The sequence below is a fragment of the Rhinolophus ferrumequinum genome, chromosome 6, assembly GCF_004115265.2.
Source record: "Rhinolophus ferrumequinum isolate MPI-CBG mRhiFer1 chromosome 6, mRhiFer1_v1.p, whole genome shotgun sequence".
Classification (NCBI taxonomy): Eukaryota; Metazoa; Chordata; class Mammalia; order Chiroptera; family Rhinolophidae; genus Rhinolophus; species Rhinolophus ferrumequinum.
In genome coordinates, this window is record NC_046289.1 from 74953695 (window position 1) to 74978834 (window position 25140).

The 25140-nt window shown below is 39.3% G+C and overlaps 1 protein-coding gene across 2 annotated transcripts in view; it reads right to left on the minus strand.

The window, feature by feature from the left end:
• STXBP6 (syntaxin binding protein 6) overlaps positions 1 to 25140 on the minus strand; it is a 238510-nt gene that overhangs the window by 150055 nt on the left and 63315 nt on the right. For both annotated transcript variants that reach the window (XM_033109059.1, XM_033109060.1), the window contains exon 2: positions 10115 to 10303. In XM_033109059.1, the coding sequence (XP_032964950.1) occupies positions 10115 to 10268 (154 nt within the window). In that variant the 5' untranslated portion in view covers positions 10269 to 10303. The remainder of the gene's footprint in view (positions 1 to 10114; positions 10304 to 25140) is intronic.

Here is a 25140-nt window from a genome sequence, read left to right on the forward strand (position 1 = left end):
CCTCAGCCACAGAGGACTCACATGTGGTGGAAAAAACTAATTTGTGTTAAAAGGATATGTGTGTGTGTGTATTGTGGGGTGGAGGTAGGGGGACAGTCAGAATATCCTCAGAGAGATTTTTAATAAAAATAGAGTTTCCATTTTTCCCTTGAAAGCCCTCTTTAAGGAAATGCATAGCTGACAAATGATTATTGTGAGAAAAGAGTACTCAGGGAAAGTTCTGATATAGTCAGTGTCCACTAAACGATCCTTTATTCCTTCACAATATGAACTCTTTCTTCAGGAGAAACACTCTGGTACTTCAAAAATTTGAGATAACAGCTTCCCACTGTAGGTTACAGTGGAAGCATTTAGAGTTTGTTCATTTTGCGTGATTCCAAAAATCTGAATAAATCAGAGAAATCTGCATTTTCTTCTTGGTACCTGGGCCGTGTTAGGTAAACTAAAAACCCCTGCGCAGTAACCCGATGAATCCCAAGGGAATTAAAAGACCACCCAGCAGTAGTTTAGTGTGAATAACAGCAAAAAAAAAAAAAAAAGAAAAAAAAGAAAAAGAAAAAAAAAAGCCAAACCAAACTCCAGCTGGTATAACCAAAAGGGAATGTGTGAGCTCACAGCCCGGAGCTCCAAACCAGAAAGTGAGCCCCAGCTGCAGTCTGAGCAGAGTAGGATCTGCCTGATACCCCCCCACCCCCAGGCGCTTCATCCGTGGGGATGGAGAGGTGTCTACCACACATCTCTACCCTCTGGGCGCAGGCAGACTGGGGAGGTAAACAGAAAGCAAACTGACAAATACAACCCAGCAATGCTAGGTGCTATGAGGAGATGACATGAGAGGCCAGAGGAGAAATGTGATCAAGTTCAGAGCACAGTAACTAACTGGTCACCTATTCTTCATGGGACTGGACAACCTGGGAACCTCACTGACCTTGTGGTTATGCATCGTTTCTTCTGGAAAATTCCGCATAAGGTTTAGCATAACCGGAGCTGGCCTGGAAATACCCTCATAATAACTCTTTCTCTTTAAATGAAAGTAACAGGAAAGAGCTGGGCAAACAAGAACCTGATCTGGGCTGAAAAGCTGGGTCCACAGGCGTTGGTACCAGCCTCTCCCACTTCTGCTATGTGCTTAACAGTGGACTTGATTGACCCCTGAGAACGTTTTGTTTTATTTTGTTTCAATTTTTCTTTTGATCCAGTGAAGATAGGTGTAGGAAAATAACATCTCTCGTTTCATGGACAGGAGCTCGACTGACTGAGCCAGTTCTAACTCCCCAAAAAGTTGGATAAAGAGGCCTGAATAAAACAAGGACTTCAGCATCCAATATAACCAGCAATGTACTATATGCCCAGCAATGCACAAATACTCACTGCATGACAATGGAAGTCTTCAAACTCTCAGAAACAGAACAGCAGTCTGATGCCGCCTAGTATTCCAGTTTGGGGTGGGGGGAATGATTTTGCAACATAGAGAATTAAGAAAGCTTGGTTTAGAAATCCGGAGTTAGAATGACCTTGTGATCCCTGGCAGGGGTGGGACACAGAGGAGAGGAGAAAACAAACTTTCGGAGGGAAAGGGAAAAAAAAAGTATGGAAGTGGAAACAGGAAACCCCAAAGACAAAGCCTTCCATAGACATACATTAATATATTTTTTGAAACTGCAGATGAATTATCTTTGTATGACAACAACCAGTGAATGTCCCATTTAATGACAAGATAATAATGTTGCTCATAAAACTGAGGACCTTCTAGGTATCAGGTCTTACACACATGCAAACACACACTTCAGTTAATCTTCAAAATACCCTTGGGATATAGACATTATTTCCATTTTATAGATGAGAAAACTGAGGCTCAAAGACGTGACAGAATGAGTACAGCCAGTAGTCTACCCTAAGTCAATCTTATACCGAAGCCTGTGTTCTGTAGAGCTTGGTTGGAGAATACAGAGAGCAAGAGAGACTCGTGGCATCCTCAAGTGCCTCTGATTACAACATACTGACAAATGAAATGCCAGTGATGTTCGGCTCGAAATATGGCAGCAAAGGGCACGAATTTCTATAGGTGGTAACTCAGAAAATCAGCACCAGCAGCAAAGAATTCATCGTCAGGGATTAAAACCCTCCCTTCTTGGTCAGCGGCTGTTGAGGCTGTCTGCCAGGTACACAGGGCCTTACCAGCCATGTTCCAGAAGGAGAGCTGTCTTCGTTTGCAATCTCCCTAACCACCACTTGCTCTGTCTTTGCAATCAGTCAAAACTCATCAAAACCAACATAAGTGAGTCAGCTATGCAATTCCTGTTCTTCACAGTGGGCTGTGTGGTGGGAGAGCACACAGATGGAGTTTCCTTTTTAAATGAAATGTTTTGGCACCAGCCTCTGTTAAGAGTTTTCCCATGCTTCCATCTGGGTTTAGTATTGGAACGCATACACGAGAGCCTGGAAAAAGAAAACTCTGTTGGTGTACTAAACCACTAGAAAAGCTCAAGTGGTCGACAGCACATCCTCTAAATCCTCAGAGATTAAAATGCTTTGCTCAAAGAATGTTGTCACATTGTTTTTAAGGAAGAGGGGAGTTTTTTTCTGGGACTGAGCCCTGTTCCTGGAAAAAAACTTAAAAAGTGTGCATCTTTGGGAGTGAGATGAAGCCAGGTGAAGCCAGATGGGCGTCTCAGCTCTGTCACCATCTAGCCGCCTGACCCTGGGCAGTGCACTTACCGCTTTAAGCCTTGGCTATTTCATCTGTAAAGTAGAAATAACAACAGGAGCCACATCACAAGGCTGTTGTGAGGATTAAATAACACCTGGTAAGTACTTAGTAGTCGCGTTTTGGACTCTCCTATTCACAAGGCTTCAGAAAAGACAAACAGTACTACTGCCAGTTTTCACAGGAAGAGAGCTACAACCACCAAGGAAACTCTTTAAAAAAAATGTAAGGCATATACTTTTCTCTATTACACAACTGAACAAAACAAGTTCATACATGGCAGTGTCCCTCTCAGGAGCCTCTCAGAATTTCCCAGAGGATTTACCTCTACAATTCAAATATATCGCTGCCACGATCATTCTAATATGCAGCTTTCTTAACGGTCCAGTTATTCGTGTAGAAGATTGTTACCATCCACCCGAAAGTAACCAAGGGCTAAACATGTAGAAAAGCAGAGTGATCCGGAGACCTGATTGGCACTCAAGTTATGTAAGGGAAGGCAAGAAAAGATGTTTGGTTTGGGAAGTCCTCTCCCACAAACAGAGAGGGGAGAGAGGGAGAGAGAGAGAGAGAGGAGCATAGTGCCTAAGGGAACAGGTGTAGATTCAAACTATAATACCCGGGTTCAGACCCCTCTTTTGTAACTTGTGACTCACAAGTTGACGATCTCGGACAAGCTAATTTACCTCTGCGTGCTCCGTGTCCTCATCTACAGCACGAGGACAGTACTATTACCTACCTCATGACGTTGCTGCAAGAATTAAGTGCGTTAATGTATGTAAAGGGCATAGAACCATGCGCGATATAGAAACTCAATAAACACAATCACTACTATATTACGAATTCAAAGGTGGGCTGTTGCCACCCTACATACTGAGCCCTGAAGCCTGTGATGGTGCATGGCAGTGCCACACTGAAAGTCATTTATAAATGACACCTGGTGGCAAAATCTAGTGGGCCGGAAAATATTTCAGAAGAAACTCTCTCTCTACGTTTACATTCCTGTAACCAAGGAGTACTGTTATTACAAATGTTTTAACCAAATGTGTCTATGCACATATCATAAAAGAGCCAAATTCTCAATACAGAGTACAATAGAGGATATTGCATTTTTAGAAAGTAAAACAAGAATGTGGAAAGGATCCTATAATCAAGGCACTGGAAATAACTTCGCTTTTTATTGCATTGTCTTCTAGAGCTACTTCAAGTTTTATGCTGGATTTACATATCAAACTCCATAGTAAGAGATAAAGGGCTACCCTGATATACACTGTATTCCAAATGTAGGAGAGTCTATTAATTAATAACCTTATGAATGAGGATAGGAAGACACAGTGCAGGTCAAAACTGTTCACTGTCTTTCAACTTTGAAAAGGTAGGGAGAATCTGCTCCTTAAAGCACAGTTCTCTCTACAGCACACTGCCTTCCTGACCTAAATCAGAAGAAACGAGGTGCTACGGCAGTCTGGGCATGGCTTTGGGGTCACAAGGACTGGGTGAATTTCCGAGTCTGTCACTTCCAAAATGGTGACTCTGGGATGTCAATGACCTCTGTGATGAACACTGGTCCCCTCATGGGGAAAATGAAGAACATGCCACCCAATTGACAGGGACGCTGTGAGGATTAACTGGAATTAAAACAAATAATATAACATATACAAGATGAATGATTTCTATTTCTTCTACACAATTTCTGAAGGATTCATATTTTCAGGCAATATTTACTACTTCTATAATAAAGAAAAGTAAATAGATTATTGTAGTTGTTTGTATTTCTTTTTTCATTGTTAACATTTTTTATACCTCTGAGTTCAGTGTGGGTATCTTCATTTTTCCTGGATAAAAACTCTTGGAAATTCAACCTCACCACTCCTGAATAAACCATTTCTATGAAGGTCAACATTTCATCTGTCTTGTATTCTTTGCTTGTCTCTCTTCTAATATTTATAAACCTTGAGATGAGATCCAGTCTGAATTAGAAAATGGATAAAAATAATTTCTTTCTTATGCCAGATCGCTGACAATTAACTTTGGTTACACTATTTCCAATAACATAATAAAGAATATTCCCAAACCATTATAAATGTTTTAAGTGTGCATTTGTATGATTAATAACTTGAATTTCTCCCTACATGACATGTATGGAAATAAGAATGAAATTTGGTGTAAAACTTCCAACGAGGTTCAGAATCCTAGAACCTCAAGGCCCAAAGGAACCTTTGAACTTGTCAATTGAATAAATTGAAGCCCAGAAAAATTCAGAGGTTTGACATGATCAGTTAATAAGAAAGAGACTGAGAAGTATTCTTTTGACAGAATTGAGTACCAAAATATATCATTGTATCAAGTATCCAAATAAGACAACCCAGAGGATAACTCCAAGATAAGGAAACTTCTCAACCTTAGTTTCAGTATTAACACTTTCAAAATACAGGTAAGTTTCCCTGCTACCCCAGCGTTGCATTAATGGGACCTAGGTGGAACCAGGTCATCTGTATTTTGAAAAACTCAAGAGGTTATTTTAAGGAGCACCTAGAATTGACAATCACTGAAACAAAGAACAGTATCGCCAGTTTCTATACTTCTAATTCACACCATCACCTTCCACAGGGATCCATTTATAGAAATTATTTCATCATAGAACATTTAAAACTTTTTTTAATAAGAATATTTTGCTCTGTACAAACTCAAAATCATTTTGAAAAGATTAAGATTTTCTGTTTTAACAAAATATATAAAAGAATGTATTAATCATAAAAATTAAAGTTTCTTCACGCTCCTGCAATAGGGACAATGATTTAAGCACAGGTTGGCATGACACAGCTACTTCTGTCTGAGCGTTCACAAAGGCCATCTAGAATAACTTCTCATACCTATAAAGGAAAGGGCTAGTTTCTGGCCACCTTACAAGGCAGACCAAGATAAGAAGGTTAATAAATTCTCACGACCGACCCACTAGTGTCTCTGTGAAGTCATTAATAAAAAACTTCAATTTTACTGAGATATATTTACATATAATAAAAGTTTCAAGTATGCAGTTGGATGAGCTGAGTTGTGAGAAATGTATATACTTAAGTAATCGTCACCACACTCAACATACAGAACACTTACACCATTGCAAAAATCCCTCATGACCTTTTGCAGTTCAGTCCCCAGCCCCATCCCCTCGTAAACAAACACCAAAGGGCATTCTGTCATTACAGCTTAAATTTCGTCCATTCTAAAATGTCATATAACAGAGTCACATAGCATGTAATCTTTTCTGTTTTTGTTTTTTTCCCTTTTCATCAGCATAAGGCTTTTAAAATTCATCCGTGTTGCTGCATGGACTGGTGGTTTGTTTCTTAGGATAACATTGCACCGCACAGCTATAAAATCATTTGTTTATTCATTCACATGTAAACAGACATTTGAATTCTGATTTTGGGTTATTATAAATAAGACTGTTATGAACATCTGTGTACACGACTTTATGTGGACATATGCTTTTATTTCTCTTGGGTAAATGCCTAGAAACAGAGTTGCTGAGTCATATAAGGGCACATTTGACTTTATTAAAAAATGCTCCATTGTTTACCAAAGCAGTTACATCATTCTTACTTTCACATCAACAAGTATGAGAGCTTAAATTGCTCCGTATGCTTGTCAACACTTGATAGTGTCAGTCTTTAATTGTAGCCGTTGCCAAGAAGAAAAAGTGGGAACCAGTGCCTTAGGAATGCTAATCAATAGATAGATGACGTTTTACAGAATTGAACACCTGGAACCTATGCAATTTTACTAACAACTGTCACCCCAATAAATTTTAATTAAAAAAAAAACATACAAAACGAATGCTAATCAACAGAAGCATGTCAGTACATAAGCATTTCACATCATGCAAGAAGCCACTCAGGAAGTCTAATGAGAAATACTCAAATTCTATCCCAAGGCTTCATGAATGAACTGGAGATTTTCTCTCTGTACACAATTACAGCTAAATATCCCAAGAAAGATCATTTTATTTCCTCCACTCTAGCACCTTTCTGAATTCCTGCAGAGAATATAGAACCCACTCTGAAAATAATAAGTCTTATGATCAGAGGCCTTTACCTCTCAGATTATAAATTCTGACAGATACCGGGGGGGGGGGGGGGGGAATATTCACACAAGAAACATTAGTAAAAGGACAATGGCTATATAAAATCCTGGGTAGATTACATGCATATGTTGGCAACTTTTAAAGTTATGATATGTTCCTTTTAAAAAACAAAACAGGCCAGCCCAGTGGCTCAGGTGGGTTAGAGCTCCATGCTCCTAACTCCGAAGGCTGCCGGTTCAATTCCACATGGGCCAGTGGGGCTCTCAACCACAAGGTTGCCAGTTCAATTCCTCAAGTCCCGCAAGGGATGGTGGTCTCCGCCCCCTGCAACTAAGATTGAACACAGCACCTTGAGCTGAGCTGCCGCTGAGCTCCCGGATGGCTTAGTTGGTTGGAGCACGTCCTCTCAACCACAAGGTTGCCGGTTCAACTCCCGCAAGGGATGGTGGGCTGTGTCCCCTGCAACTAGAAATGGCAACTGGACCTGGAGCTGAGCTGCACCCTCCACAACTAAGACTGAAAGGACAACAACTTGAAGCTGAACGGCACCCTCCACAACTAAGATTGAAAGGACAACAACTTGACTTGGAAAAAAGTCCTAGAAGTACACATGTTCCCCAATAAAGTCCTGTTCCCCTTCCCCAATAAAATCTTAAAACAAAAAAAACACTGAACTTTCTGCTATTTAAAAAGTGGTTAAATATTATTTGCAGACACTGTCCTAATTTGGACAAATTTTGCCTGTTCCAAACAGATAGCTGGTTTTCATCAGCCAAACCACGGGAGTTGAAAGGCTTGGCCCCCCAGAAAGCAGAGGTGGCTCACACAGCAGGACGGAGGCTGTCATTCCTGGGCCTTGCTTTCACTTTCAAGGCCCCATGTGAGTTCACTTCAAGCCTCCTGTGTGAGTTGAGCTATAAAGAGGTCATCCTTAGGCTGAACAGGAGAAAAGGAGAAACTCAAAATCCAGCTGAGTCTTTTAATGAGGCTGCCATTGCCTCTGCCTGGAATGCTCTCTGCACCAACACCCTCCCCTTTTCAGAACGAGTGAAGCAGCTCTGGGTTCTCCCAACCACGCCAAATTCTCCTCACACATCCTTTCATAGCACTCTATTTTTCCTTGCTAACTTTGCACAGGTCATGGTTAACGTTTTTTTTTTTTTTTTTTCAAGTGAGTACTTATTAATGTCTACTTCTCCTTCCCCACCAAACAAGGCAAACTTCAAGAGTTTTTCTCATAACTGAACCCCCAGGACTAGAATGATCCAGCACATAAAAAAAGTACTTAATAAATGTTTGAGTAATTAATGAATTACTCATTAATTAAAACATCACCTTGTCAGAGATGGGACGGATATGCCTCTAAGCTTCACATAAGTTTAGAAACAAAGGTGGCTGCTTCTTTTTCAATTATAAGAAAAAGCGAACTGCAAAAAAGTTGCTGTCAAACTTTTTGCTGTCAAAGTGGCCTGGCTTCCTCCTGTCCCAATTTCCAGGAACTCATCTGCTTTTTAAGCCCATCTGACATTTAGTCAGATCTATTTATCAACCTGTTCGCTCAAAATTCAAATCCATGGAGAGGATGAAGACTTTCAGAACAAAAGATTTTCCTCCATTAGAGTGAGACAAAGAGCAATTCTCATAAGTATCAGACTTTAAACCTGAAGGTCTCAGTAATTTGTAAAGGAAATGCAGTTATCCATTACGTCCCACATCATCATCTCCTACAGCAGGGCGAAAGCTTACGCTATTTCACTGAGATGAGACAGTTACAGTCTTCACATCACTCTTGAAGTCTTCATGATCTGACAATAGCATATGCCTCAAGTGCACACAAAACCGCCCACTTTTCAGTATAAGTGTAACGCTAGTAGGCAAATCTCCAGGGGATTCGAGGCCATCAACCTCTTCTTCAACTACTGTCTTCCAGAAATCTCAATGAAACACTGAGAGCACAGAGGAAATAAAATTAGAATCACTACGTATCCACGGTCAGCCCATGTTCAGCTCAGCCCAAACACAACATGAAATTTATTGTAATGCATTTCTAGTCATTATCGGTACAAGCAAAAAACTCCAAAATCTAAATTTAAGAGTATGAAAATATTTTTAAGACCTAAATCTCATTTACCAAATACTGGTGAAGGTATTAGGAAAGGCTACTTCTTTCTTTCACTAAGTCGTTAGATACAAATTAAGCCTCTAGGATATATGCCAGGCACTGACAAGCACACTAAAGGGATGCAAATGTCCTCTAACAATAACCACAGTTTATTAACTTAATTTTTAATTGGGATTAAGAAAGACCAAAATGTCAAGGTCAATTCTCTCACACTCATTTAAATAAAAGCTTTTTCTAACCATTGAAAAGGCATTCATTCTTCCCAAAGGGCTACGTTCTTATTTCATTTTATATTGATACAGTCTTATTATTACCTTTACATGTTCTTTCTGGGAAAAAAGCTATCTCTACCCTGAAGTAAATTCTGATAAACTTAAATGATCAGAGGCTTAATTTTTTTAAAGCAAAAAAATGGGTCCAAAATTAAAGTTTTACTCCCAAGCCACAACTGAAGGAAATAAAGAACACATGAGTTAAGGCACGCTTAATTCTTCCATTGCCATCACAAGAAATACCAGAAATATTACAAATGCCCCAGTCGTTCAGAGTAGCATCACCCATAACACCATGGAAAACTTATCCAAGCTTTATCTCAAAAACTTGGTATGAATCCACAGTAAATCGCACAAATCTCCTACAATCACACACAGAAAGAGAAAAAATAATCCAACATAATTCTAAGTGCAATAGACATAGATGCCTCTTTCTGACGAGGAACAGCTGTCAGGCAAAGCAGTGATCTCTGCGTTCAGTCTACAGCCTCACACACCATATTGTGGTCGATATTTAACTTGAGACAAACTATACTGATTACTGGCAACTGTTAAGAAAAATAAATTAAATGAAACTCAGGCTGCTAGTAAGGACAATTACCCAAATATCAGGAATTGTTCTAAAACAAAAACCTTAGAGAAAGCCCACTAGGAGTAGGGACACACAACTACATCTGCTAAACCCTTTAAGGATGCTCTTAATGAATCAGAAACTACATTAAAATTGAACTTCATTACCTTTCCCATATAAGGCAACCTCAAAAGTAGAGGTGCCATGAGTAAGGATCAGAGAAGACAACAGAAAAACAGAAAAGAGGAGTAGAAGCACAGACATATACAAAACCCAGGTATATAATCCTCCTGGATACCTTAGAATGCACTATTTTAAAATAGAAGTTGTAATAATAATATTAATATCTGGTTTTCATTACCTGACAGGCAGATGTAAGTTAAGTATTCGCCTTGACCCCCAGTTGCCAAGAAGGGAATCTTTTTCTTTGTTCTCCTCTTGACTTGGACAGCAACCAACATCCTTTCATCAAGAGGTGCAAAGATTTCCTTGCTGATGGCAGATTTGGCACTCATTGTAGGATAAGTGAGTAGGGCACACGGTGAGTTTTCTAAAGAAGAAAAAGAAAAGGCATGTTGGAATGGACAGTTATTGTAAGGGCCCATATAAGAATGAACCTCAAGTTGATTTCCAGCTGAAAGTTATTTTCAATTTGTGGTTTAACCTCTCACTTGCTTGAAATGTATTACAGAATCACTAAAAGCAAGGTCTTGACATTTGTAATAACTATGAAAAAATACAAGCAAAAAGTAAATACTGATTTACTCACTGAAAATATCTAACACAATGTGAGATGAGAGCATGAAATGGGATGTAGAAAGTCTGTTGATCTGTACCCCAACTGCACCTACGAGATCAGAAAATAAAGTTCGCAAACTCATCCTAGAAAAAGTGCTACATACCTCATTGCTGACTATCACTACGGTCACCTTCCAAGTATTCCCCTTGGGAAGCTATGCACTGACACCAGCACCTAGTCCACCCTTCAAAGCAATTTTGGAACTCTTTCTGGAATGGCCATCAGAGCTGTTGTTGTATTATCCTTGATGCCTGAATGTCATCCAAATGTCTTCCTTTCAATATTTCCTTTATCTTTGGGTAAAGAAAGAAGTCACTGGGGGCCAGATCAGGTGAGTAGGGAGGGTGTTCCAATACAGTTATTTGTTTACTGGCTAAAAACTCCCTCACAGACAGTGCCATGTGAGCTGGTGCATTGTCATGATGCAAGAGCTGTGAATTGTTGGTGAAAAGTTCAGGTCATCTAACTTTTTCACGCAGCCTTTTCAGCATTTTTGAATAGTAAACTTGGTTAATTGTCCAGTTGGTACAAATTTGTAATGAATAATCACTCTGATATAAAAAAAGATTAGCAACTTAATTGTCAGGCCTCGTAAGTCTAATTGGCATGCAGCACCCACCCCCATTCTTACCCTGTAAGGAATATGATTTCATATTTCCAGTTGAGAAGACTTTCCACTGTCCAACAATCCTTAAAGTCAAGGAGTTCTTTACACTCCTGCAAAATCTCCTTTAACTCTAATGTAAATCTATTTCCTTAATTGTATCAATAGTGGAAATAATTATGTCATCTTCTACATAATAACTAGACATGCAACAGAAGACCATTAATTGAATCACTCTTCAGCTGCTTTGGATCAGGCTAAGTAATTCTTATTTATTAACATCTTTCAATGGGTCTTATTTTCCAGTGCTCCTCTGCATCTAGTTGCCACGATCTGGACCTTTGATAAATTGGCCACATTTTCCTTCAGCCAAACTGGACACAGAATTCTAAAAAAGTGTTTGACTAATGCTAAGTGTTTTGGAAATGTTACCCAGAAGTTTCCATATGTTATGCTCCTGGGGTTAAGTGGCAGGGTGTGCCCAGTAATTAAGAAAAGAAAGCAGTATGTTGCTGACTCACAATGAGTCCCCCCTTCTTCCCTCCGCAAAACTTATACAAAGGTCTGACAATTAAGTTTGCAAACTTGTTGCAATGATGTTGCTAATCTTTTTTAATATCTGAGAGATTATTCATTATGAATTTCTACCAATTAGACAGTTAACCAAGTTTATTATTTAGAAGTGCTGAAATGGCTGCATGAAAACGTTAGACAACATGAACTTTTTACCAACAATTCAGGGCTCTTGAATCATGACAATGCACCAGCTCACATGACACTGTCTGTGTGGGAGTTTTTAGCCAATAAACAAATACCTGTATTGGAACACCCTTCCTACTCACCTGATCTGGCCCCCAATGACTTCTTTGTTTACCTAAAGATAAAAGAAATGTTGAAAAGAAGACATTTTGATGACATTCAGGACATCAAAAGTAATACAATGACACCTCTGATGGCCATTCCAGAAAGAGTTCCAAAAGTGCTCAGAAGGGTGGACTAGGCACTGACATTGATGCATAGCTTCCCAAGGGGAGAACTTCGAAGGTGACTGTAGTGACATTCAGCAATGAGGTGTGTAGCACTTTTTCTAGGCTGAGTTCTCAGACTTAATTGTCTGACCTCATACATATACAGTCCCCATTTTATATTTAGTTTTCCAAAACTTGTACTTCCATAATGGTCTTAATTCTGCTCATTTGTATCTATTATATTCAAGGTCAATCTGAATTTTAACCCTATCATCCATAAAGCTTAACAGTAACTTAAAGAAATGTTTTCAATTTGTCATCCTAGTCATAATCCACACTTAGTATGCAACCAACATTTGTTCAAGCATTTAATAAATCAGAACTAAAGGTGCAGAGAGGGCTTATGTGTTGGTCATGCAGGTTATACAGAGTATTCAGAGATCCTGCATATGGATCAATAGTGCAGCTATATGTGCATAGTAACAGCAGCTCAAGGAATTGATCAGTCTGCAGTAAAATTGAGCCAAGTGGTAAACACCTACTACTAGTTGCTACCTCTGTGCTCAGTAGTAGAGATATAAGAAATTGTTAAGACAGAGTCCCTGTTCTCCAGGACTTGACTGCTGACTACATCAGAGGCTTCACTTAAATCCTGATGATTTATGATGGAAGACCCTGGCAACAGCCTTCCCAGTGCCAGATTCACCGAGGCTACCAACACAGCTGCCCACCGGGTTAAAGAAATGTCTCCTGCGTGGCCAGTGGGCTCAACGGTTAGAGCGCAGTGCTCATAACACCAAGGTCGTCGGTTCGATTCCCACATGGACAAGTGCTCCCCCCAGAACTAGACTGAAAACAGCGACTTGACATGGAGTTGATGAGTCCTGGAAAAACACAACGTTCCCTAATATTCCCCAATAAAAATTTTAAAAAAAGAAAAGAAAGAAATGTCTCCTAGTTTCAATTCTGTAATAGAACAGAAGTTTTCTCAGTTGCACCAATAATAGAATAAAGAATAAAAAGTGTTGCGCTTTATTATCTACCTATTATCTCTACTACCTATTATAAATCTATACCCAGATCTATTTGTGCTCTGATCATGACACTTTATCACTGCCACCAAGTTCTTCATACTGGCTGAGGACAAAATGACAACCTTATACGGGGACCTGTTTTTCAATGTGCTGACCACTAACTGATACCCTGTGATTTCCTAGAAGCTAGCAAACAGAATTTTCCCACCATAATTTACTCTGTGGCTTCCCTAGGCAGGTGTTATAATTGATAGGGACCTTTTTTAAAAAGAGAAAAACATATACTAATTCTTTTCTAGCTCCAAGGCCTTTTACCTGTCACCATTTGGGGACATGAAAAAGAAAGCCAGTGGTAGCAGAGTAGCCTCAAACACTCTATAGGCAATGCAGAAAGAGAGTCATAATCCTAAATTCATCAGGCACTCTCTTACCCGCACCTTCCCAACTATGGTATGACTTTTGATTTTCCATCTCAGAATCACATTTTTCTAAAACTGTGGTTAAAAAATGGAAAGCTATCATTTTATTATGTAAAGTCTATCAGAAAAAAGGGGGGGCATATATTTTATCAAATTCTTAGGAAATCCTGCTCTTCTTTTGAAAAACTGGTAAGAAATAAAAATAACCTTTTATTTATTCATTTTTTATGTTGATATTCAGTGGCCAAGAACAAAAAAAAAAAAGTAAAAATAAAACCAGTAACTTCATTGAACTTGGGTTCAAATTTCAGCTCCAAACTTAAAACCTATATGTAACTGGGTAAGTCTCTTAAGATTCCAGATCCTTAGTTTACTAACTGCCACATAGAGATATCTTCACTTACTTCATGGAACTGTTGAAAACATTAAATGAAACAATGCATGCAAATCACTTATTTCTAGTGCCTGAAACAATAAGTAGTTAAAAATTGAAATTTTTGTTAACTCTCCTACTGTGATATGAAAAATAAAAGACCCTGTGAACTTGAATAAAGTGAGTAAATGTAGCCACCCATATCAGAAAGATTTGTAAAAGAGAAATTCTACTTACCAAAATCTTACGTTTTTCATTCATGAGTATGAAACACTCCAAACATGGACAAATGGTTTAATATATGTAAAGCTCTTACTAAATGTTATCATGATGAGAAATTCATAGGCTTCACCCTTTGGAAACTCTGGAGTAGGAGATTATCAGACTCATTTTTATGGGAAATTGTAAAAAAGTTTTTGTTCGGGACAATGATACTGTGAAAGAAAAAAGGGCTACGTAGCAGACCTGACAAGCTCAGTGACCAAATGTAATAACACAGGATGGTCTGATCGTAAATTCCTAACTGAACCTGTCATGGTGGGTAGTCACACCCCAGGCATATAACTTTTTAGTAAATGGTTTATCTTTGCCTTAAGCAAGCCCTGTCCATGGTTCTTGTGCATCTAGGATAATATACCTTTGACCTGCCAGAATAACTTCTTCTAGACTCCCTAAAAGACACAACCACCCTCACAAGAGCACATGCACCAAACTCCTGATCGTTATTGTGCTGCCTGCATGCCACCTCTATTGTAAATGTTAAATGCTAACTATCCTTTATCCATCAATATAAAAGATGTATGTATCCTTCCATTTTGCCTTTTATCCAATCCCAGAGATTCCTGTCCCCTCTTTGCTTTCTCCAATCTCCTTAATCTACCACCAATGGATTTCATGTAACCCTCCTTACGTTTTTCTCTTTTAATTCTAAATGTATAAAAAGAATCACCAAACTACCATTCTCCAGAGCATTTTCTCAATCCATTGAGATCTTCCTCTGGGCATGGCCTCAGTTTGGCTCAAATAAACTTATAAACACATAAAATTTTTCTATAGGTTCGGCTGTTCTTTCATCGACAATATTAACAAGCCTGTGTGAAATCACGAATGTGTGCATGTTTTCATGCCACTCTAGAAATGGGAATTAGTGGATTAGAAGGGAAAGACTCAGAAAGTGAAAGGGGTAATAGTATACATTCGTGGCAATAATCTATAAGAGTAATCCCCAAACCTGACAGCACATCTAAATTCAGCATGAAGAGCTTTTAAAAAATGCAGACTCCTGGGTTCATCCTTCATAGCCACCAAATCAGAATTGTAGGATCTGTATTTTAAACAACTCTCTAACTGGTCCTCCGGCAGCCACCTGATATCTAATTTAAAAGCCTATCTACAAAAGGAACCGAGGGATGAAAAGGAATGTACGGGTAACTCCCGTATAACACGGTTTCGTTCTGACACGGTTCGAGAATTGGGGGAAACCCTCATACAACACAGCATCCTAGAACATGGTTTTACTCTAACATGGTTTGAGAATTAGAGAAATCCCCGAACAACATGGAGCATAATAAGAGCTTTTAAGAGCAAAAAACATCTCATTAAAAATTAGGGAAATCCCTGAACAACACGGAACGTAATAAGAGCTTTTAAGAGCAAAAGATATCTCACTTGAACATTTTCATTCAAGCGTAGATGTCGTATCAGATTTGACTGCAGAATTTTAAAATTGATTAGAATTTTAAATCCATTTTGTTCGTGGAGTATTAAGTTCAGAGGATGGAGATACTTGTCAAAAAGAAAACACCCTCAGTTAATGGTGCTTAGTAGTGATGACGAAGAAAACATTATTTAATACATACTAATATGCTATACTTTTGGTGAAAATTGCTTTAATAAATATATTTCTCTTAATTATAAAATATAATAGTATGTTTTTTAGATTTTTGGAACCTAACCCCCTTTTCTGTACTAGTTCTTTGTTTCGTATAACAGATTCGCATAACACGACAATTTTTAGGAACGTGACAACCATGTTCTATGAGGGTTACCTGTATTCTCAGGAGATAATACAGGAAGAGAACGTACAGACTTTTTCCTCGATTCAACAAAGCAGCTTTATCAGACCTTACACCTTACTGTTGGTAAATCAATATCCAGCCCTAGGCTGGGAACTTAATGTAAGGAAACAAAAGGAATATAATAGCAGTGGTGAACAAATGACCATAGTTAACTCCAACCTACAGCACTCTAAAGAGTAACAGGAAATGCCACCCCCAAATATACCACTATAGTATATTGATTATTTTGAGTTGAAGGCATCTAAAAAACAGCAAATGCAGAGGGAGGCTTCCTCTGAACTCTCCTTATCTGCCTAAAGATAGATCCTCCAAAAGGAACTTAGTTGTCATAAGTCCCCTCTCCAGGAGTTTCATCAACCAGCGATGACTGACTCTTGTCACAGGAGAGGAGACTAGAAGTCAAATCATGCCCAAACTTTGTCACATACCTCCTATCTCTTCTTCCAAGGGCCCATTCATCTTTTCTAAAAATCATTTACTCTCCCCTAAGAGGCCTATATCCTCCCTCCCCTTTTCCTATTAAGATGGCATTTAATCCTAAAATCTAAGCCACCCCATGAATTACTCATTTTTTTCCCTGGCTACCTCCCATGTATACTCGTTAATAAACTCCCATTTGTTCTCTTGCTAATTTGTCTTTTATTATAGGGGTCTCAGGTAAGAACTCAGAAGGGTATAGGGAGATTATTTTTCCTCCCCTACACCCCATGAAAGCTTTTCTTCTCTTCCTGGTCCACAGTTTGTATAGGCTATAATTACAAAGCTTTCCCATCCAAGAAACCAACCTACAAGATGATTTGAAAGTCAAAGCAGCCTTAAGTGGTAGTTGTAGAAACTAATTGCAGTGTGTTTTAATCTTTTTCAAGCCTTTTCAGTGATCTTTTCACTTTGACCCATCTAATCCATATTCATTTTTGTTAGTACATGGCTACTGTAGTGAGATGGCCCCCACAACTAACCAGGAAATAAAATTATCCCTCAGAGAAGGAGTTGTAAACTCCTCTGACTTCAGGGATTACACAGATGAAGTACATAAGTAAGCAGGTCACACAAGATGTTTTCTGTATTCCAACACTAACATTTTTGATTTCCAGTAGTTGAAATTACATTTGTCCTCTGCAGACAGGAGACAGGACTGGTAGGCATTCCAGCAAATTAAAACTGCGGATACCTTTTGGCGGGGCATTATCATGCAAATAGTTCACTCAGGTGAGAGATGGTTAAGGCTTGTAGGCTACACCCCTTTGGTGGTGAAAGGAAAGAGCCTCCACTGGTAAGACGGGCGCCATCTATTTAGCTTAACATTATTAGATAACTGATTCATCTAACCTCATTAACTTCCGTGTTTGGATCCAAAGTTTAACATGCAATCTTCTGATCATATTTTGGCACTGACTGTGCCAAAACAAGTAATCTAGACTGAATGACAGTTATAGTCCCATTGCCAATGAGTAACCAGAATCCCTGGCTTACACATCAATCTCTTAAACCAACAAGACTCAACCCTGAGGCAGATGTCCTCAAAACGAGCTGATACCAAGTTTCAGAATTCTCCCAGGTTAACAGCAAACATAATGTCACCCTGGAAGACTTTTGGGGAGAATCAGCTGGTCTTCCCTAAGGCATGGAAACTCTATTGAGGTGACCTCAAATAACTTAGAAATGAGAAAAACGAGGTATGTTCTAAGACAGGACTTCTCTGGATTGCCTCTTTGTTTTTGAAATTTCAAATATAGCTTCAACGCCCTCCTTTCATCTGATGACAACAACCATGCACCCAGTTCCTGTTGCCTTACTGGCTTTAAATCCATATATCTTACTGCTGACTGAGCATGTTCACTAACAGGTAAACTAGAGTCTTCCTTTTCCTTGAAACCTTCTAACCACCCCACCCAAACACTAACCAATCACCAAGTCCCGTGGTTTGATTTACTATTTCTGGGCTCCATCAGTTCCTCTTCATTGTCACAGCCTTAGTGTTGGTTCAGATCCTAACCATCCCTGGATGGAATGATTTGGAAGCCTCCTAAAGGGCTCCAGTATCGCTCCCATCTCACTCTCAGTTATCCCTCCACACTGTCTAATGTAATATTCTAAAGGATAAATATGATTCCAGCTTAATTGTATTTAATTGTTTCTTCTCCATGCGTGGTCTTGACAGAGAAACACAATTATCTTGACAAGGAACAAGTCGACGTTGTACAGGTTGAAAGGCAGAGAAATGTTAAATTGTTAAATGTTAAATTTAATTCTCTTAAACTCCACAACATATATATACTAAATGTTACAAGTCAGCTGTAATCGTATGATCATTAAACCTAAAAATGATCTAAACATTTTGCTCCAAAATCCAAGAACTTCATATGGTAATAAGAAAACATGCAATTTATTATGCATGAAAATCTATTTTTTTGTGGTTTTATAGATTAAGGTCAATGAGATAATTTGAGGTCAATTTAGCTCCTTTATAAAAATTTCCTCAAGTAAAGGTTACTGATTCTAAATATGCAAAATTCCTACTTAAGCAACTTTACTATGTAATAAAAGTTCTCAAGATGAAAACTTTAGTTGCTCCACAGCATGTAAGCATGTAGAAAAATTAAATAAATTAGACAAAAATATTCAACCCACCAGCCAATTCTTCCAGGTAGTTCAACAATTACTCTTAACTAAAAATTCTTATTAGCAAGATCTAAAAAGGGAGTCTGATATGACACTAGACTAGACAGATAACTTTAACCTGGTGATAATATTCAAAGTTGAAAAGTGGAATCACTACAAAGTCATCATTCTTTGTGGTAGAAAGTACAAGGGCTATGGAATGGGTTTGCCATGATGTGAAACCAGAGGGTATGTCAGACCAAGAACGCATATTTATGACTTCACAAGATTTACAAAGATCTGGACTAAATAAATACCCCAAACAAAACAGAACAAACCCTCTAAAAGTATTCTGGAAGGAGTCAGAAACTTCCAAACAGAAAAATAAAAATTTTAAAACGTATGAATAAAAGCTAAAAATATTGTGTAATCTGCTAGAAAAATACTTGGAGAGGGACAAATAAATAGCCTAAAGGAGGAATTCCAAACAAAGGTGTACATCAGCATCAACTGGGGCGCCCAGGTCCTGCTCACAGAAATTCAGAGGATCGGGGGGCAAGGTTTACTTGATGATTGCTTTGGTTTATTCTGCTGTACAACTAGGTTCAGAACCACTGTCATTGATTTCCCCCTATATTTAGTGAACCGTTTATAAAATAGATTCTGTAAACATTTTCTTGAGAGTACATGGTAGATACTCTGTCAAGTCCCAGTAATGAGTCACAGGTTTGTATAGCACTGCACGGCTTACAAAGCACTTCCACACTCAATCCCAAGTGTGCACTCAAGATAGCCGCTGAATGAATCTTCCAAAGTTTACTTTAAGATTGTAAACCAAAATCATTAGGTATGTGTTTTCATGAATGGAGCCCTATGCCATTTTTAACCCAGCCCTGTTGATGTACGGATTATGAGGAAGTTATCATTTCTTTTGCACAGAGATTAGTATTTGAGTTGGAACCCTTTGAACCAGGAACTTGATTACTGTAGAAAAACGGTGTGAGCCTGTGTGTACTAAAAATGCACGCTTACCTCAGATTCATTTTTAGGAGCAAAACATAAACCACCTAAATATCCATCAAAATCCAATCTTCATTGGTTAAGTACAGTTAAATACATCCATCCAGTGGAATATTACACAGCCTTTAAAAATCATGGCATACGAAACACAGTTTGGGGAATATAATCAATAATGTAAAGACTTTGTAGGGCATCCGATGGACACCTGTCTTATTAGGGAGTCCACCTCAGGGATGGTGTAGATGCCTGATCACTGTGCTATACACCTGAAACGGAAGCTGAATAATAATGAACGTCAACTATAATTTTATATATATATATATATATATACAGTCACAAGAAGTGGAGAACAGCATAAGGAATAGAGACAGTGGAAATATAATGGCTGTATGTGATGTCATAGGGGTAGTAGATTGGGGGAGGGGTTACCACTTTGTGAGGGGGATAAATGTCTAACTATTACATTGTTTTGTTCACCTGAAACTAATAAAAAAAAATTGTGGCCAGATCTATAGATACTGACTTGGAAAAATGAGCATGACATAATACAGAGTGAAAACAAGGAGATTACAAAACAGAAAAAGAGTTCACGAATGAAAAATCATATGTGTGCATTTATATGCATAACGAGATGTCCAGAAAAAGTTTGCCAAAATGTTGAGTGTCTCTGGATTCTGAAACAAGAAAAATAGGTCAGAGACTTTGCAGGGCGGTATTCTTATTCCATCATAAAACTGACTAGAGTGTCCCTTAAAACATTTTGTTTTTGAGGTCCACTGTTTCTTCCCAGACTGGAAGACATAGCAAAAGATATTTCATTGAGATCCAACTATCAGTTTGTCCTCCTCTCCTTTTAACTCCACTCTAGGCCTGGTGTTGGGAATCCCAAAGGGGAAACTGGATAAATTGCCACCTTTAAAGAGTTGGGAGAAAGTAGAACAAACACTGTGAACAATTGCAACAAGCCCTGGGCAGCATTTGTGTGAGAGGAAAATGGCACCTTTCCTCTACGCAAATGTAGCTCCGTGCCAGGGACCACGGCCTGGAGAACAGAACACCAGCAGGATGTCAGCAGCCCTTGCTCCCTTGGACACGTACCTTCAAAGCAGTACAGAAACAGCACAACTGTACACGGCAGACCCTGGGCATGGCTTCCATGCATTTTGAAGCTCCTTTTCCCCATCAGGATACCACATACTATGAGACTTGGTTGGCTTTCTTTCCTGCTCTATACTGACCCTCTTTATGAAGGAGACATTGTGTTCACAGGATCCTTCTTCCAAGCCAGTGACTCACATCTGCTTCAACTATAAATCTAGACTATTTTCCTCTCTTCTTTCCTTGTTTATATGTTCAGTAAGCACATTCTTCTCATAGGTTTAACATCCAAAGAACAAACCCTGCTCTAGGCCCAGCCCACAAAACCTGTGTTCATACAAGTTTATTTAATAGCGGGTGGACTTTTTTTTTTTTAAGCTTCTTGTCAATCACTACATCTGAACTTCAACAAATGGCACAACAGAGCCAAAAAATAACATCACCACCACCACCAACAAAAACGCTGCGGGGAATATGCCATTTGGAGGATTTGTTAAGGTGAGACGGAGATTTCATAAGCATCACTCATTCTGAGGGATTCATTCCGTAATAGAACCTTCACGTTCACAAGCTGAAATTCCAAGGACCAGTAAAGTTGGTCCCACGGTACCCACATGCTAGTCCCGGAGTAATGGACGGCAATACAGTACCAGAGGGAAGGGCAGGCCAGGATGCTCTCGCTGGATTACGACAGGACTAGGAATCCAAAATGTGAGGCAGGCCTTACAACATGAATTCAACCATGTCAAAGAAAGGAAGGGTTGTAAGAAAAAACAAACCAAAAGGAACTCGAATCCTTGGCATTTCCCATTGTCTGAGAATTATGTCATTGTGATATCTAACAGCTAGTTAGCAAACGAGGAAAACAAGGTCCTGGCCTGAGAGCTTTGTTCATAGCAGATAACACTGGCAATAGACAAATCGATTCTGACCAAATACGAATAAAGCCACATGAGGGTTGACAACATGAAAATAAACGTTTTCCTTATATGCTATGTTCTGTACTGATTGCTGAATTAGTATGTTTCCTTTACTTACACTGATGATAGAAGAGGAGGGGAAATACTAAACCCATACATGAAAGGAAGTGGGAGACTTAGGTAGTGGTTTAGGTGTTTTCCTTAGGGGAGGGGCTTGATTTATAAAGAAGTTACGGATTAAAAAAAAAAAAAAGACCAAACATATCAACCATTAAAAACAAAGAAACAAAGAAATGAATAAACCCTCCAGCAACCATAAGATGAGACTTTTATATTAGATATTTGTTGGCTCAAATCTTAGACAAATTACAAGTTCTCTTGATTCAGCTATTTCTGTTTTAGAATAGTCCTGGAAAGTTACACTAAAAAGATAATAAGCCTTTAAAAAGACCCTCCCTAGTTTAAGTGTATGAAGCCTATAAAAACCGAAAATACAAAAAGACAAAACAAAAAACAAAACAAAAACCCAACCAAACAAAAAAACACAAAACCTAAAATATAATTGAAACAAGTTTACATATTTTCTAAGAATCTAAAAATCAGAGCAAAACTTCTCGAAATATTCTCTAAATCTAACATCATTTTTAAAACAATATTTCCGACTTGAGTTCCTGATTTGGAAAATATCATCACTTTGTAATTTCTTGAGAGAGCCTCAGTGAATTTTCTGTAATTGATATTTTATCAGTGTTATATTCTGACATGTATTTCCCTTCCTTCATAGCAATGAGGGGCACAGAAGAAATGTGACCCATTTTACACGTATTTACCATGTCAATTTAAAAGGTAAGGCACTCTGTCCTTCATTGTCAAGTTCACAATTGACATGTTCAATAAGGTCAGTAATTTCTTCTGTCTCATAAGGATCTGGCCAAGGATTGTAATTTCAACTTTAATTCGTCTCCCCCAATGGTCAGCTTCACGATTTTGTGCCCGTGCAGTATAATCTGAACAGTGCTGGAAAGAGTCCCCCCGCTCAGCCTCCAAAAGCTTCCCCCTGAAGCTACTTCACTTCCAACACAAGATGCACACACTTAGGTATGGGGCTTTGGTATTTGACAATTCCCATTAATATGTTTATACCTGGGGGGGAAGGGACGAGATTCCATTTTACAGATAAGGAAACTAAGGCTCAGAGTAGTTAAGTTGCTCTAGATCACACAGATTTTAAAGGGCAAACATAGGTATTTGAACCTAGAAAGCGTGATTCTAGGAGTCTATGCTCTTCCTCACTCTCTCATTGAAAGAAATGAGAAAGGTCAGAAAAGGTGAGGCAGGAATGCATTCTAGTAAACCGACACAAATTCTCTGCTTCAGTTGTGTCTCGGATCAACCTGGCTTTCTGGTGGGCAAGATATTGTTATCATTCTTGACCTGCAGCTACAAAGATAATGAATCAGACTAGTCTGAAATCGTTCTTTCGAGACATCTGTTCATCTCGCGTGTGCATGTCATGCTGTGTAGCTGGCACAGAGGATCATGTCATCTAGTTAGCATAGAGCTTGTTTGGGTTCTACAAATAAAAAACTGGGGAGCTGAGACTACGTTAGCAGAGAGAATCTACAATAGATCTCTTTCCCCGTAAACGGGACAATGCCCGCTGAAGCCTCATCACAGCTGCTCGCCACCCTCCTTTGGAGACCAGCAGCTTACCACAGGAGACAACTCCCGGGAGCATCTTGGATGGCTGCCACCGGCAGTTTTATGAACCTTGCAGGCTATTTTCCAAACCGGAAAAGGCTTAAATATAAAAGGCACACATTTCAAAGGTTTCTGCTGGTTCTTAAGGGAAACTCCTCTTTCCACTTCCTTTGCTGCATTACCCCCCTTTGGCATCTCAGAAACACCACTTGGACCCTCCTGCCTCACACTCTTTCTGTGCCTTCTATCTTTGCTGCCAGGAATTCAAGGAGCCTTAGTGGCTTCCCTAAGCAGCAATGCTCTGGACTTCAACAATTTAAAAGGCTTGGCAAGGGGAATTCTATCCACTTGACTTTACTGAGAAAGATCTCAGCAAGGCCTTCCAAAGGAGCCAATCAACAACCATTCCTTAACAGTTTTTTGGGCCCTTCCCGCCAGCAGCTTATACTTCCATTGAAAGGCACGGGTAAGCTAGAATGTTGGCATTCGTAGGCTTAAAAATTTAATAGCTGTACGTGATCTTAGTTGGTTGACTATCTCATCCAATTCTCTCCCTTACATTTTAAGAAAACTGAAGTCCAGAGGATAATTCCCAAATCATACCACCAAAGAGTAGCAAGGTCAAGGTTAATGCTAGCCACTGCTCTCCACTTTGCTGAATGCTCTTTCAAGTAACAGTGATTATAGGAGTCCCAAGGGTTTGGAAGGTGAGGGCAGGCGACATGTCAGGAGGAAGCGAGAAAGATAAAGAAAACATGATTTATCACAGTGGGAGCTCTTCTCAGATTCATTCTTTTTCTTATGAATTGGCATGAAATTAAGTATTGGAGTAGAATACCTCTAGACCACAGATTTCTAAACCTCCACTTTTGGCTATCACCTTTTATTCCCTTGAATTTTCACAGTTTATGTTTTCTCATTTGGCCGTTGAGGCCAAAAGCAATGATGGCCTACCCAAGTAGAATAGTCTGAGCCAGTCCAAGAAGCACAGAATACTTTTGGCCAAGTCCCAGGACACAGGGCCCTGTCTTAACCCCAACTAACAGGCACCCTCTGAACTAATAGTCTCAGTCCTCTGAGCTATTGGAAGGAGAACACACTGTGGGCAAAGTCACATGTCCATGATCAGTCTGGGGATGAACGCGCTGGCATTGACGCTCTCCTGAAAGCCCACGACATCCACGGCAGGAGCCTGGTTCAGCTGTTGTAAGGGTTTCTCAGTACCTATTCCAGGCCCGGGGAAACACAGGGTAGAAAAACAGGAATCTGTCAAGCCCAGTTCTTGTCTTTGGAACTGCACTCTTCAGCAGCAAACAAAAACACCACCAGGTGCCTGCAATCTGCAATCAGTGCTCTACGAAAATGTTCTCAGAAATGCCGAAATTATCCTGATTTCCACACGCAGCTGCACAAGGTCCTGTTGGGTAACTGAAAGAGTCTTTTCAGGTTCACTTGAGACTCTCAGAAGCAACAAACTAGAATGCTTTGATTAGGACCCAGCATCCAATCCATGGTGAAATCTCCACGAGCGAAAGTGGGTAGGCAGGCATCCCAGTTCTGTGTATCAGGATGCCACAGGTTAGCCTACAAACTCAGGTCAGACTCAAAGTCCATAGGCAACTGCACACTCTGCCCCATCCAATCAGTCCTTTGTCATTCAATGTCAAACTCTTCTTAATCAGCATGTTCCAGAAAATAACTAACTTCTGACCTAACTAGCTGTTCAGTGTTTGATAGGGAAGAAAAATCTATCAATTGAATATGACTAATAA